The sequence below is a fragment of the Erinaceus europaeus genome, chromosome 20, assembly GCF_950295315.1.
Source record: "Erinaceus europaeus chromosome 20, mEriEur2.1, whole genome shotgun sequence".
In the NCBI taxonomy this organism is placed as follows: domain Eukaryota; kingdom Metazoa; phylum Chordata; class Mammalia; order Eulipotyphla; family Erinaceidae; genus Erinaceus; species Erinaceus europaeus.
The window spans coordinates 7,598,782-7,612,413 of record NC_080181.1 but is presented as its reverse complement, the minus strand read 5'-3'; the positions used below and the strand labels follow the sequence as shown (position 1 = coordinate 7,612,413).

The 13,632-nt window shown below is 35.8% G+C and overlaps 1 protein-coding gene across 12 annotated transcripts in view; it reads right to left on the bottom strand.

Moving 5' to 3' along the window:
• Positions 1-13,632, bottom strand: part of GRIA4 (glutamate ionotropic receptor AMPA type subunit 4) — a 301,414-nt gene that overhangs the window by 280,128 nt on the left and 7,654 nt on the right. For 5 of the 12 annotated variants that reach the window (XR_009546725.1, XM_060179757.1, XM_060179756.1 and 2 more), the window contains exon 4: positions 6,068-6,130. The exons of the other annotated variants lie outside the window; for them this stretch is intronic. Coding sequence is in view for 4 of the 5 variants with exons in the window: in XM_060179757.1 (XP_060035740.1) it covers positions 6,068-6,130 (63 nt within the window). In the remaining variant the exon portion in view is untranslated. The remainder of the gene's footprint in view (positions 1-6,067; positions 6,131-13,632) is intronic. 12 annotated transcript variants of the gene reach the window in all.

Here is a 13,632-nt window from a genome sequence, read left to right as displayed (position 1 = left end):
TCACCTAGGTTTTTGAAATGATACCTCACCTGGGAAGTGCCTACTTTGTCATGCTCATGATGGGAAAGGATCAGTACTATTGGTCCGTTGGTTGGTTTCCTGGTAGGTCTGTCTATCCATAGCAAAGGAGAAAAAAGACTATATAAATTTAGTTGGAAATTTTTCTGTTTTTAGAACCCATAGTGTCACCACTACTTAGTCTACATGATGAGTGTTTATTTATATGTCCTATTTCTCATTCTGAACTTTAAAAAGTTCATGAAGATAAAGCCTTTATCTGTCTTGTTTATAATCCCACTAAGGTATGCTAGCATAGTGAGATGCGCTGGTAGGCATTCAGTAATTATGTTAGTAAATGCAAATATTTTTCTGAGATTATGCCTATCATACCATATGCATAAAATTGAGAGATACTATTCCCAAGAAAAAAGTCAGTGTTTTTAAACTAAAAATAGATTACGACAATACAATTTATGTAATGCTATTATAAACAGAAGGATTGTATCAAAGCTACAAGTATAGTGTTCTCTTAGTGTCTTAAAATGCATTAAAATTAATTATGTATTTTCATTTCTAGTGTTAATGGTAATAAAACTTCTATTTAGACCTCATACCATTAAAATTATCTAGCTTCATGGAGAATATTTTCAAATGGTTATTTTTATAATCTCAACAAATGCAGCACCTTTAGAGAGTTTGTTTTTTTTTTAGTTGTTTTATGAATCTAAGCTTTTCTATATATTTTTTATTGAAGAACTGTTTAACAAGACAAAATATCAGGAGTACAAATTCACATCATAGTGTTCTAAAATCTTTTCTGTTTCTACAGATAAGATTTTAGGTTAAACTTACTAGTTTTGTAGGTGCATGATGACATAATTGTTTTTTTTAAAGAAAGAGCGGGAGGGAGGGAGAAAATGATGGTGTGGAAAAATTCAAAATCATTAGACTGAGGGGAACAGGATGGCTTGATGGTCAGAACAGAAACTGTCTCAATTGTAACCAAAGTGCTATTAGAACTGCACGCCTCTGTCTTTGGGTTTTATGTGAAATGATTCACTACAGAGAAATAATATTATCCCATGTCATCCCTGATCTTTACAAGTAGTACACAGGCTAAGTGAAGATCCTTTTTTCAAATCATATGTCTACAGTGAATTTAGCCCAACAGCAGGGAAGCGCCACCATATGGCATGCACTGACTAACGCTAGACTGTAGACAGTGAACTTCCGAAATTTGAGAACACTGAGAAATGGGTTGGGGAAACCTTTCCTAACTACTTCTGATAATATAGAGCATATTTGAATACTAAAGATATGGAGAAATAATAGAATGGACATATAGGATGGTTTGATTTGGTATCAGATATGGTAAGAGAGCCTGAGCAATAATAATAAGCAGTTGATCTTATAAAAAAGATTATTTCCCTATATATTTTGTTTCAAATCATATGAAAGACAATTCATTCTGAATTCTCTAATAGCACTATACTAGACTATATAAGTATACAAGTACTAAATTTGATGACATATTTTAAGAAAGGGCAAGATTTAGCTTTAACTGATAATACACTTGATCTGAAACACAGAATATTATCTAATTTCCGTTTTTTTTTTCCCATCACAGGGGCTTGCTCATGCAGTGTCGCTCTTCCTAGATCACCTTTTCATTTAGAGAGACAGAGAGAGGAAGAAACATCACCCCAATAGAGGTTTCCCCAGTGCCACAGCAGCACTCTGATATGGGCATCACCTTGGCTGTCTGCATGACAAGGCAAGTGTCACCCACTGAGCTATTTCTCCAGCCCTCATCTAATTTCCTCACATTTAATTTATGAAACACTGTGATAACACTGTGATATCTACATGTGTGAGATAATAAATGTACAAGGAAGGAAAGTCACCCAAACTTGTCCAATTCTACCCCTAAACCACAAAACCTAAAATCATATAGTAAAAAAATAAGCCAAAGCTCTATAAAGTATGTACTTCCTACATTAAATTTTTTAAGTTTTATTTTCACAATCATGCAACCAGTCCAGAATATATTTCCCCCACATATTACATAAGTCCCTACAGGAAATTTAGGGTCAATCGAAATCCGAGATATTGAAAATGGCATCATCTTGGAGTCAGAACACTTGGGTGTAGAGTATACTTCCTGGTTAAGACATCTCAAGCAAGTAGCAAAGTATTCACAATAAAGTCAGAGTGACATATCCAGTGGGCATCATGCAAGACAGCTCAGAATTCCTTCATTTTATACCACTATCCATGTTTGGAAGATCAGGAAGCTAAGTCTAAGTAACCTCCCCAAGGTCAAGATGTCTAAGAAATGGCAGAAACTGTTCACAAACTAAAAGCACAATGCACCAAACTAGTCACAGAAATCTTGGGTTCCAGTCTATTACTGTTAGTAATTTCTCAAAGTTGCTCTGGGAATCAAATTCTGTAGGCTCAATGAGAGGTTTTGTAAATGATAAAATGACGATCATTTATGTGACTTCAAAAGGCTCTTACAGTACTTAGATTCTGATTTTTTATTGAAATAAGTCTGAAATGTACCTCTTTTGACTTGTAGAATCTAGATTATTTGTAAAGTCATTATATCTTACATTAATTCCCATTTATTTAGGGAAATCACAGTGCTTAATTGCTAAATACTACTCTGTCAAATAGCACATTTATTACAGTAGAATGATTTTAAAGCAACCAAGTATTACTGTCATTAACTGGAAATTTCTCCTTTAAAATTAAATACAGACAGTGTGTCAGTGTACCTAGCAGAGCACAAAAGTTACCAGGTGCAAGGACCTAGGTTCAAGACCCTAGTCTCCTCCTGCAGGTGGGATGCTTCATAAGTGGTGTAGCAGTGCAGCTGGTGTCTCTTTCTCTCTCCCCCCTCTATCAGAAAATAAATAAAAAGAAAATAATAAAATGAAAATGGACCCTGAGAACAGTGGAGTTAATGTGAGGCACTAAACCTCAGTGACAAATAAATAAATAAATAAATAAATAAAAGGATAACATGTAGCAGAAGTGAAGACAATGCTATTTAAAATATATTTCAATGTCTCTTCTAAATAAAATAATCATACGTAGTTTCAAACCCAAGTTTAACACTTGTAAAATGAGTGTATAATCATGTATGACCTTGTAATATATAGTCATTTCCAAATTTGTGAAAGTGAAAAATACAAAAATCCATGGATTATATATAAAGTGTAGACACTGTGTGTACACATAGAAAAACATGAAGTCATTCTGAAATCTGATTACTTTATTTATTTTTAATAAGTAAATAGGACTTGAGAGCTATCTCACTGAGTAGGGTGCATGTCTTGTCATGCACATGAGTCAGCTTAGAGTCCTGAACCTGAGGTGTTCTGACACTTCAGATCACTCCAGAGCTGTGGTGTCTCTGCCACTCTCCCTCACCCGCTCCCTCTCTCTTGTCCCTCCTCTGCCTCTTCCTCTCCCCTTTACTCACCTTTTGGTTCTGACTCTATCTGAATGAAAAAGTGGCTGGGAATGGTGAAATTGTGCACACGAGGTCCTGGTTCTACAGGTAATTAATATGTAATATAATTAATCATATTGGGCAAAAATGCACATGAAAGTTTATAATGTCTTACTTGGAAACTATGGAAAAGTTATAAAGTGTATATGCTACAGTATTCTGTCTGGGAAGATATGTATGAGTGCATGAGCATATATGTACACATAAGTATTTATAAATATATATGCAGTGGAAATTATACTCATTAAAATTGTAGAGCTACAACTGCCTGGTTCACTTACACTATTTATTTATTTATTTCCCAGGATTTCACTGAGGCTTTGCACCTGCACAATCTACATCTTCTGGTAGACATTTTTATTTTATTTATTTATTTATGGTTTTAAATAAAGGATGTAGTGACACAGAGGGAGATATATAAAGAGATGAGACACTCCACTGCTCGTGAAACCTTGCCTTTGCATGGTGCTCTCATGTGATGGAAAGAGGCTGGAAATCAGGGCCCTAAGTAGTATAAATTGTGTAATCTACCTGCAAAACTAACTCTTGAAATCTACTTTGCTTAGTTTTTTAAAAAAGTTCACTCCTTTATTATATGTAACTGAGTAGTAAGTCACAATTTTATACTTACTTGTGCCAAATAAACTGAATAATTCTTACAAGGAACAGCAGCTAAAACAAGGTGGGGTAGCCAGGAATTTAATTGCAAGTGAAATGTCTGTCTCCTGTCAGCATTTAACCTATAAGATTTAAGTGGCTTTACTACTATTAGGAATGTTGTTTGTGTGGGTCAGCAGGCGGCCCATAATAATGCAGAATATATGTTATTATGCACAAGAACTCAGGCCACCATAAGGGAATGCTAGCAGGGAGGAAACTGCACAAGCAGTGGAGCCATGCTTCAGTGTCTCTCCTCTTCACACCTGTTTCTACCCTCTCTCTAGTCGAATGAAAGAAAAAAAAAAGACTTCCAAAAGCGGTGGAGTAATACAGGCACTATGTCCAACGATAACCCTGGTAGAACATAAGTGAAGAACGTGTGTATGCCTACTCTCTCCCTTCCACCAATATCAACTTTTTCCCAACTAGCCTATTAAGATAAAAGACCTGGTTTGTTGGCAGAAGACACATGGCTGAGATGATAACTTGAATGGCTTTTTTGCTGTAAGTAACAGTAATGAAAACACTGAGCAGAATTATATACAACAATGGGTTGTACAAAGAGCAACTGAAGTAGCAATATAGCATTTCCTGCCTAGGGAATGCTTTTTTAGTCTATTTGATGGGGGAAAGGAAGCATGTTTTCCTATATATGTATATGACAAACAGGTGTTAGAATTCTTTCCAAAGAACAAATAGAATTATGACAAACACTTCCTAGAATGAATATTGTTGTCTTCTCACCCAGAATAAAAAATAGAATCCTTATCTAAAGACTTCTACTGACCTCTGCACCTCTGCCATGCTATCAGCAACCACCCTCCTGACCTTCCCCTCTGCAGGCTCCCCTATCCCTCTTCTAAGTCCTCCACATTGCTTCTCATTACTCTTCCCTGAGTTGTTCAAGTATGTGCACACTTTACCCTATGATGCCCTTTTGTCTGCCTGGAATAATTTCCTGTCTCTATGCAGCATGACAAAATCTCATACAACTTTTAAGACCCAAGTGGATTATCAAATAATTTCTGAATTTCCCCCCTAACACTTTCTGTGTATGGGAGTATCAGTGGTAAGAAAAGAAGAAAACAGGATAAGATGGGTAATAGCAACAACAGTTTTTCCACATAATTTATTCATTAGAATTTCCAACCACCTCCACAGAGCTTTGAAGCTAGACAATGTGCCTAATTTTACCTGGCTATTAGCCAGGACCCCAGTGAAAAATCTATACTCCTCTGAACTGATGCTTAAAAAAAAAATTATTCAACTGTCAACTCTAAAAATCATTATTACATTTCAAGAACATATTTTTTTCCACACAACTAGAATGATCTTCTATAGGGGAAAATAGAAAAAAATATATAGAGAATAAGCATACAAAGTATATATATGGAAATTTGTGAATTCCAAACTACTGGCACTAGTCAGACTTAAGTGATTGACAGCTTTCCTAAAATAGGCTTTCTCAATAGTGGTATTCAAAAGCACAGTGTCAATTTTAAATGCTCCAGTCATCTTGAGTAATTTAAAATTCTCTTCATCTTTAACACTAATAATTATAAACTCTCATTTAAAAGTTTTGTATTAATCATTAAATATATTTTATAGTTTGGCTAATTGATGTACTTATCCCATAATGAATTATCTATGCTATATACTCACCCCTCCCTAACTTGTGCATTTTACTGATTCATTACCACCAGCCCTTTGTACATCCTTTTTTTTTTGCTCAGCCTTTTTCAATTTGAAGAAATGGTGTGTGTGTGTGTGTGTGTGTGTACGGACATACATGTATACAGTTGCATAAAATACTTTTCCCAAGATTTTATGCCTTTTGTATTTATGTTAAAGTTAAGGGACAGTAAAACACATACAATGAAATGGTACCTGGAGGTGGGGACTGAGAGTCTGAAGGCAGGTCCTTTTGCATAGTAACATGTACACCATCACCTGGGCCAACAAATACACTTCATGAGAAAGAAACTTTCTTTTGGCTTTTAATCTTTGGAGCAAGGAAGTCCTGAACTATCTTTCAAACTCATCTAGGTAAAGCTACCTATGTAGTTAAAATTTAGGCAACTAACCAGTGATGGCAAGCTAATGCCTTAAATGTATTCTAGAATTCACTGATGGTAGATTTATCAGAGAATGTGCAACTTAGACCATCAAAAAGTCATGAAGATAATACTGTACAACTGACTTCAAACTTCCCTTATCACAAATCTTACAGTTCCATGAACTTTAAGAAATGATAAGTTAGGGTGCCAGGAGGTGGCTCATCTGGCAGAACACACCTCACCATGCATGAGGACCCAGGCTTGGGCCCCTGGCCACCACTGAGAGCACCAACAGAGGGGAAGCCATGCAAGTGGCAGAGTGTGCGGCAGTGTAGAGCCTTCTGTGTCTCTCTCTAACCCTCAGTCTTAAAAATAAAGTCTCTTGGAGCAGATGACTCAGGCACTGAGCAATAATCCTGGGTTGGAAAAAAAATAATAAAAAGTGCTAAGGAAGTAGTCATGGTCTAAACAGATGTATCTACTAGCTCACCTGGGCTTCCAAATGGTCTTTCATCAACTTTGAAAATAGATGGTATCAGCATTTCCTAGTTGTTCTGCCAACAGATATCAGATACTACAAGCCCAGAGAAGTTCTCTTGTACCAGAGTTAAATTTATCAAACTGCATTCTGGCCAGTGTAGTATGTTTACATTTACATAAAAGCCCCACCTACTTCCTTTTAGGAACTATTTACCTCCTTTGCTAACCTTTCTCATAAATTGAAACATGAGATAAAAGTGCTTATGATATGTTAAATATGTAACAATTATTTAGAACTAATACCTCATTGTCTTAAAGTCTTTGCTTTTCTCCAAGACAACACATGAGATAATCCAGTATGAGCGCTAAGTTAAGACTGTCTTAAAGATCAGTGACACACATTGTCATGCACAAGAGCTCAGGGTTAAAAACCCAGGCCACCACCCAAAAGCACACCTGATAGAGCAAATATATTATAATATGCAAGGATCCAGATTCAAACCCCTCATTGCCATCTGCAATGGGAAAGCTTAGGAGCAGTGAAGCAGTGCCTCAGATGCCTCTTTTTCTCTCCTTCTCTTCCCCTCTTTCCTCTGGAGTTTCTTTGTCTTAACCAATAAACAAGTACATACATACAAATATACATAGAACAAACAAGGTGATTATATGGAACCATAGTGAAGTTTTATCTCAAGAGAATAGAAAATCACTGAGGATTCTAAGCAAGAAAGAGAAAAATCTCTGATTTATAAATTCAGAGGAGCAATGTGAGCATGTTAAGAGGATACGGAGAGTGGGCCATGCTGTAGCACAGCAGGTTAAGTGCACACAGTAGGAAGCACAAGGACCATCACAAGGGTCCCTGTTGGAGCCTGCAGCTCCCCACCTACAGGGGGGTCACTTCACAAGCAGTGAAGCAGGTCTGCAGGTGTCGATCTTTCTCTCCCCGCTTTCACTCTATCACCCTCTTCCCTCTCGATTTATAGCTATTTCAATCCAATAAATAAATAAAGATAATAATTTAAAAAAATAAAAAAGAAAAAGCATCATAACTAAAGGTTGAAGTTAAGGACACAGTGGAGAAATAATATGCAAGATATATGAGAAAGTTAATTTCCATAATACACAAAACATCTGTATCACAGAAGAAGAAAGCATTCATTGGGAAAGGAAAACAGAAGTTCACAGATTAAGAAGCACACAGGTATTATGAATATAGAGAAATATTTTCATCCTATTAATCAAAATTATGTAAATTAATGGAGCAATTAAAAGTCATTTTACCCATCAGGGCAAGTGAAGATTTGAGAGACTGATAATGGCTTATGATGACAGGTCATAGAAAACAATTATTTTCATATCCTCATACTTATAAATAAATGAAACATTTTGTTTTTGAAGAGAGAAATTGACAACATCTATTATAAGCACAAATACCCATAACTTGATACAGAAATTTCATTACCAGGATTAATTCTATAGGAGTATTAACACAAATGCCCACTTTTACCGCTATTTGGATTATGATAGAAAAAAGGTAGAGATAGCTTTAATGTTGATCCCAGAATGTATTGAGTACATTTATCATAGTAATTTGGCACAATAATGTAATATGCAACAGTAAAAGAAAATGAGATACCTCTTACATACTGACAGAAAACTTTTTAATGATAAATGAAATATTCCATTACTAACACATTGGTACAGAGTTGTATTATTTTTATTAAGTAACGAGTTCTAGGTATATATTAGCATCTTATATTTACAATACTCTATCAAGGTCTAAACAGATTTTTCCCTCTAGGGTTCAGATACACACACACACACACACACACACACACACACACACACACACACACACAAAACAATTCATTGCTCTACCTCTAAGTGGAGGAAGAAAATATGTTGATGTTTTAGAATTCTTATTTGAGATTTTCCTAGTTTTACGTTAAATATATATATATATATAGTTACATATGGAAAACCTGCTCATTATGGCATAACATTATAATACAAGTGAGCAATAAATCCTTGTAGCTGCTGTTTAAATTTTGCTGTATCTGGAGAATGGCTTATTAATAAAAAGTATTAAATGTTTCTTCTACTATTATTACTATTTTATTATTATTATTGCTATAAAAAGTCGTGATGGGGCTCAGGGTCTAGAAGAAGACTCAACTGCTCCTGGCAGCCTTTTTTCCTTTCCTTGTTTCCAGTGGAAACAGACAGGGAGAGAAAGTGATAAACCTGTGGCACTGCTCCACTGCTGGAAAATTTCTCCCCTCATGTGGGGACTGGGTGTTTGAATGCAGGATCTTGTGCACGGTAACACGTGTATTCTAACAGCCTAGCATCAAATATATTCAATATTAATTTAAAATATTACTTGTCAAATAACATTCAATTTTTATTAGTAGCATTAATAGTTCTTTATTACATTGTAATTAAGTGATGATAATGCTGTCTATGAAGACTTCAACATTGTTTAGGATACTTTTGAAGATAAGCTTCTCGAAGTTTATTTGAATTCCAAAAATAGGTTTAAAAGTATTAAAGGGGCTGGGTGGTAGTGCACCTGGTTGAGTGCATATGTTACAATGCACAAGGACCCAGGTTAGAGCCCCTGGTCTCTGCTTGCAGGGGGAAAGCTTCGCAAGTGGTGAAGCAGGGCTGCAGGTGCCTCTCTGTCTCTCACCATCTCTATCACCTCTTCCTTCTCGATTTCTGGCTGTCTATCCAGTAAATAAAAATAAAAATATTTAAAAAATTAAAAATTCTTGACAGCTAAGCAAATGTTAAAGTCCTCAGAAAATATGATTTAATATAGCTGTACTTATTCTGAAATCAAGTAGTATTCCTATAAAATCTGTGTAGGTTGGCAAACAAAGTATCGAGTGTTTGCAAAACATTTCTAAGAGTCATTGGGTAGTCCTGGATTTGGCACAATGGATAAAGTGTTGAACTCTCTTGGACCTTCAAGCATAAAGTCCTGAGTTCAATTCCTGGCATAATAGGTGTCAGATCGGTGGTCTGGTACTCTTTCTATGTTATTAATTAAAAATAAGTTTCTTTTTATTTTTAATATTTATTTATTTATTTTCCCTTTTGTTGCCCTTGTTGTTTTTTATTGTTGTTGTAGTTATTATTGTTGTTGTTATTGATGTAATCATTGTTAGATAGGACAGAGAGAAATGGAGAGAGGAGGGAAAGACAGAGAGGAGGAGAGAAAGATAGACACCTACAGATCTGCTTCACTGCCTGTGAAGCTATTCCCCTGCAGGTGGGGAGCTGGGGGCTGGAACAGGGATCCTTACCCAGATCCTTGCATTTTGCGCCACATGGGCTTAAACTGCTGCGCTGCTGCCCAACTCCCTAAAAATAACTTTCTTAAAAACCACATAGAAAAACTGGTAGCCAATGTAAAATGGATATAACTATTTAGTGGGGTAAATGAGCATTATTATAGGAAACAGACAGCCTTGATAAAAAATTAATTTTTGTTTAAGAGTTAAATAGTTCTGTCTGGATATCAAAAGATACCTAAGTATGAATAACAGACAAAACTGACATTAGCATTTGATGAGCCAGACCAGTATGTCAGGCACATTTTTCTTAGCTAAAAACCTTCAGATTCTCCATACATAAAATGGTAATAATATGGCCGGGGCAGATAACATAATGTTTATGCAAAGAGACTCTCATGCCTGAGGCTCCAAAGTCCCAGGTTCAATCTCCCACACCACCATTAAGTCAGCTGAACAGTCCTCTGGTAAACAAAATCAATAAATAAAATACATATTTTTAAAAAGGAGTATATGAAAAACAAAAGTCATTAAAATGAAAATAATGCATATTTTTACTAGTTGCTGAAGAACTGACATAACACAGACCTCAGGCACATACTGCCCGATGTAGTCTCTATTATTACTATAATTTTTAGTTTCAAAGTTGTCAGCAATATCACATCTTACAAAAATGTCAGAAACAATGAGGTCTAAGGAACAACAACTGAATACTTATTGGTAAATGACTAATGACCTTCATGAACACAGTGTTCCAGGACTGGTGATGGCAAGGGAAAAGGTGAATCATGATAAAAATAGAAGCTGATGTAAATATGCAGAACTCTTGATTGTAAGATAAAGAATAAAAAAATATATATGACAGTTTGAGAAGTGAAGGACCAAACAAAAGATTCTGCAAGCTAGGCCACAGATTATTTTCACACTAGGGAAGAAGCTAGAAAAGACAGATTTAATGGAAAAATTTCTGATTAATTCAAGGGCAAATTACAACAGGCTTTTTAAGTAAGGAAGGTAGGAAATAAAGTACTGCTTGTTTATCTGATTCAATTTAGTTCCTACAGCTTATTTAATTCACGTGCATGTCCATGGTCATTTATTCCGGTAATGAAACTCACATAGAAGTAATTCAAATGTCTAGATTGACCCACTGTAAACATACACACATAACCAAGCACAAGAACACACAATATTTCATGTCATTGTGTAGATTCACTAAAAATGCTCTCTTTTGAGGGACTGGGTAATGTCAAACGTAGAAGAATGCACAAGATAAGATGGGTTAGGACCCAGTTTCAAGTCCCTGGTTCCCCTCTTGCAGGATGAAAGCTTCACAAGTGGAAGCACATCACTCTTTCTCTCTCTACCAGAATAAAGGGGTAGGGGAAGGAAAATGTTTTCTTTAAATGGGTCATAGAGCCCAATAAAATGCCAAAAAAAACTTTAAAAATGCGCTTGTATGAGGACCTCTGAACTCTTTGGGTATACTTTTCCCCTTTCTCCTTCGTGTATTGATATTTCTGAGATTTGTGTCCGCAGAATTTTATTTTAATTGCTCTTGCTCTACCTCAAGGATTTAACCAATGTCTATGGTTTTATCCATCACCAGTACCTATCTTTGTTTCAGACTATGTACAAGAACTCGCTATACACAGCCATCTCTCTGCTGAAAATCTCCACTTAACACTTCAAAATTATTATATGCAAATAAAAGTTATCTTGCTCACTCAATTCTGCTCCCCCTGTGTCACTTGTTAGCTGATAATATTATCATCTACTATTTGTGAAAGTAAGAAATCATCTTTAATTTTTACGATAATTTCATTTTACCCTCCTACAGATCCAGCCCATCACTCTGCTATATATTTTTAAATTACATGTGTTTGATCTCCTGGATGCCTTTACTCTTATTCAAACACTGATCATCCTAAATTGTATTAATCTAAGACTCAACTAGTCAGTCAGTCTTTTTCTTCCTGCTTTGTCCACTTCTAGTTCTTTACCCCCTGGACCAAGCTAATTTTTGTAAACTATAAATCAGATGATGATACTGCTCTATATTTCAATAATATGATACCACTTCTTATTATAGGAGTTCCTTAATAGGTATAAGATCCTCTGTGGCTTCACAGAGCTTCATCCCCAGGATGCTCCTTTCCTTCAGCACCACAGAGAGACTGAACCTTATTCAGTGACTTCACGCACCTGGAGTTCTCACCTCATCATCTATAGACTCCTAGGCCAGGTATATATTTCTTACTTTCTTTTTTAACAAATGACTCAACTACAGTCTTAACATTCATATCAGGCAACATCTTCCATAGGAGGTGGTACCAAGTTTGGTATTAATATCCTCCCTGTGTTCATCTGACATAGCAATCAGTTTCACCATTCTATGTTCCTATGCTGTAGTAACTGAACTTGTCTACCTTCCCTACAAGCAGCTTTTTGTAGCAGTCGACAACTACATAGAAACTCTGATATTCTCATTTCTAACACAGTGTCTTAAATATGTTTGCCCTTGATAAGCATTTAATGAGTAAATTGATACATTATCTAATACAGTGAGTGAAAGGATGAATCCATTACATAATACAATTTTAGTCTCTACTGTATCACTGTCATATAATTAATGAATAAGCTACCCGGAAATGTCTTGTCCTATTTTCTTCAAATGTTACAATTAAATTAGTAAACAGATAAATGCCATTTTTTTTTTGTTATTTTATTTTTTTGCCTCCAGGGTTACCACTGGGGCTCGGTCCTTGCACTACAAATTCATTACTCCTGGAGACTTTTTTTTTCACCTTTTGTTGCCCTTGTTGTTTATCATTGTTGTTGTTATTATTGTTGTTGGATAGGACAGAGAGAAATCGAGAGAGGAGGGGAAGAAACAGAGAGGGAGAGAGAGACAGACACCCACAGACCTGCTTCACCACCTGTGAGACGACCTCCCTGCAGGTGGGGAGCCAGGGGCTTGAATCAGAAACCTTAAGTCTGGCCTTGAGCCTTGCGCCATGTGCACTTAACCCACTGTGCTACCGCCCAGCCCCCATTTTTGTTGTTGTTGTTGTTTATTTTAAGATAAGTACTTTCACAAAAGTATATTTGCTCACCCTATAGTCTCCTGGTGAAAGGACTAGGATGACAGAAAACTGTATTCAAATCCTAGCAATGCATCTTTGAAAGTTGATTGTTTTTAAATATACATACATATATATATATATACATATATATTTATATACCTACTTTTTAGTAATGAGAAAGGCAAATATATCTTTGTATTTGGAATGTTAATAAAACAGCTGGTTAATACTTTAAGTTTTAGTCATATATTATCACTATTCTGCTCATCACTACAAATTAAAAATAAGTGTAATATACAGAAGGAACCAGCTATGGAAGTACCAGACAACTATGAAATATACTAAATTTCTACTTTGAGAGGATGTTCTTGTGGGGAAAGCAGTGATACAACTAGTAGAGGGCACATGTTATCATGAACAAGAACCTAGGTTCAGGTTCCCAGTCCATCCCTGCAGGGTAGTTTTACAAGAGATGATGCAGTGCTGCAGGTGTCTGTCTCTATATAGCTCCATCTTCCCTCTCGACT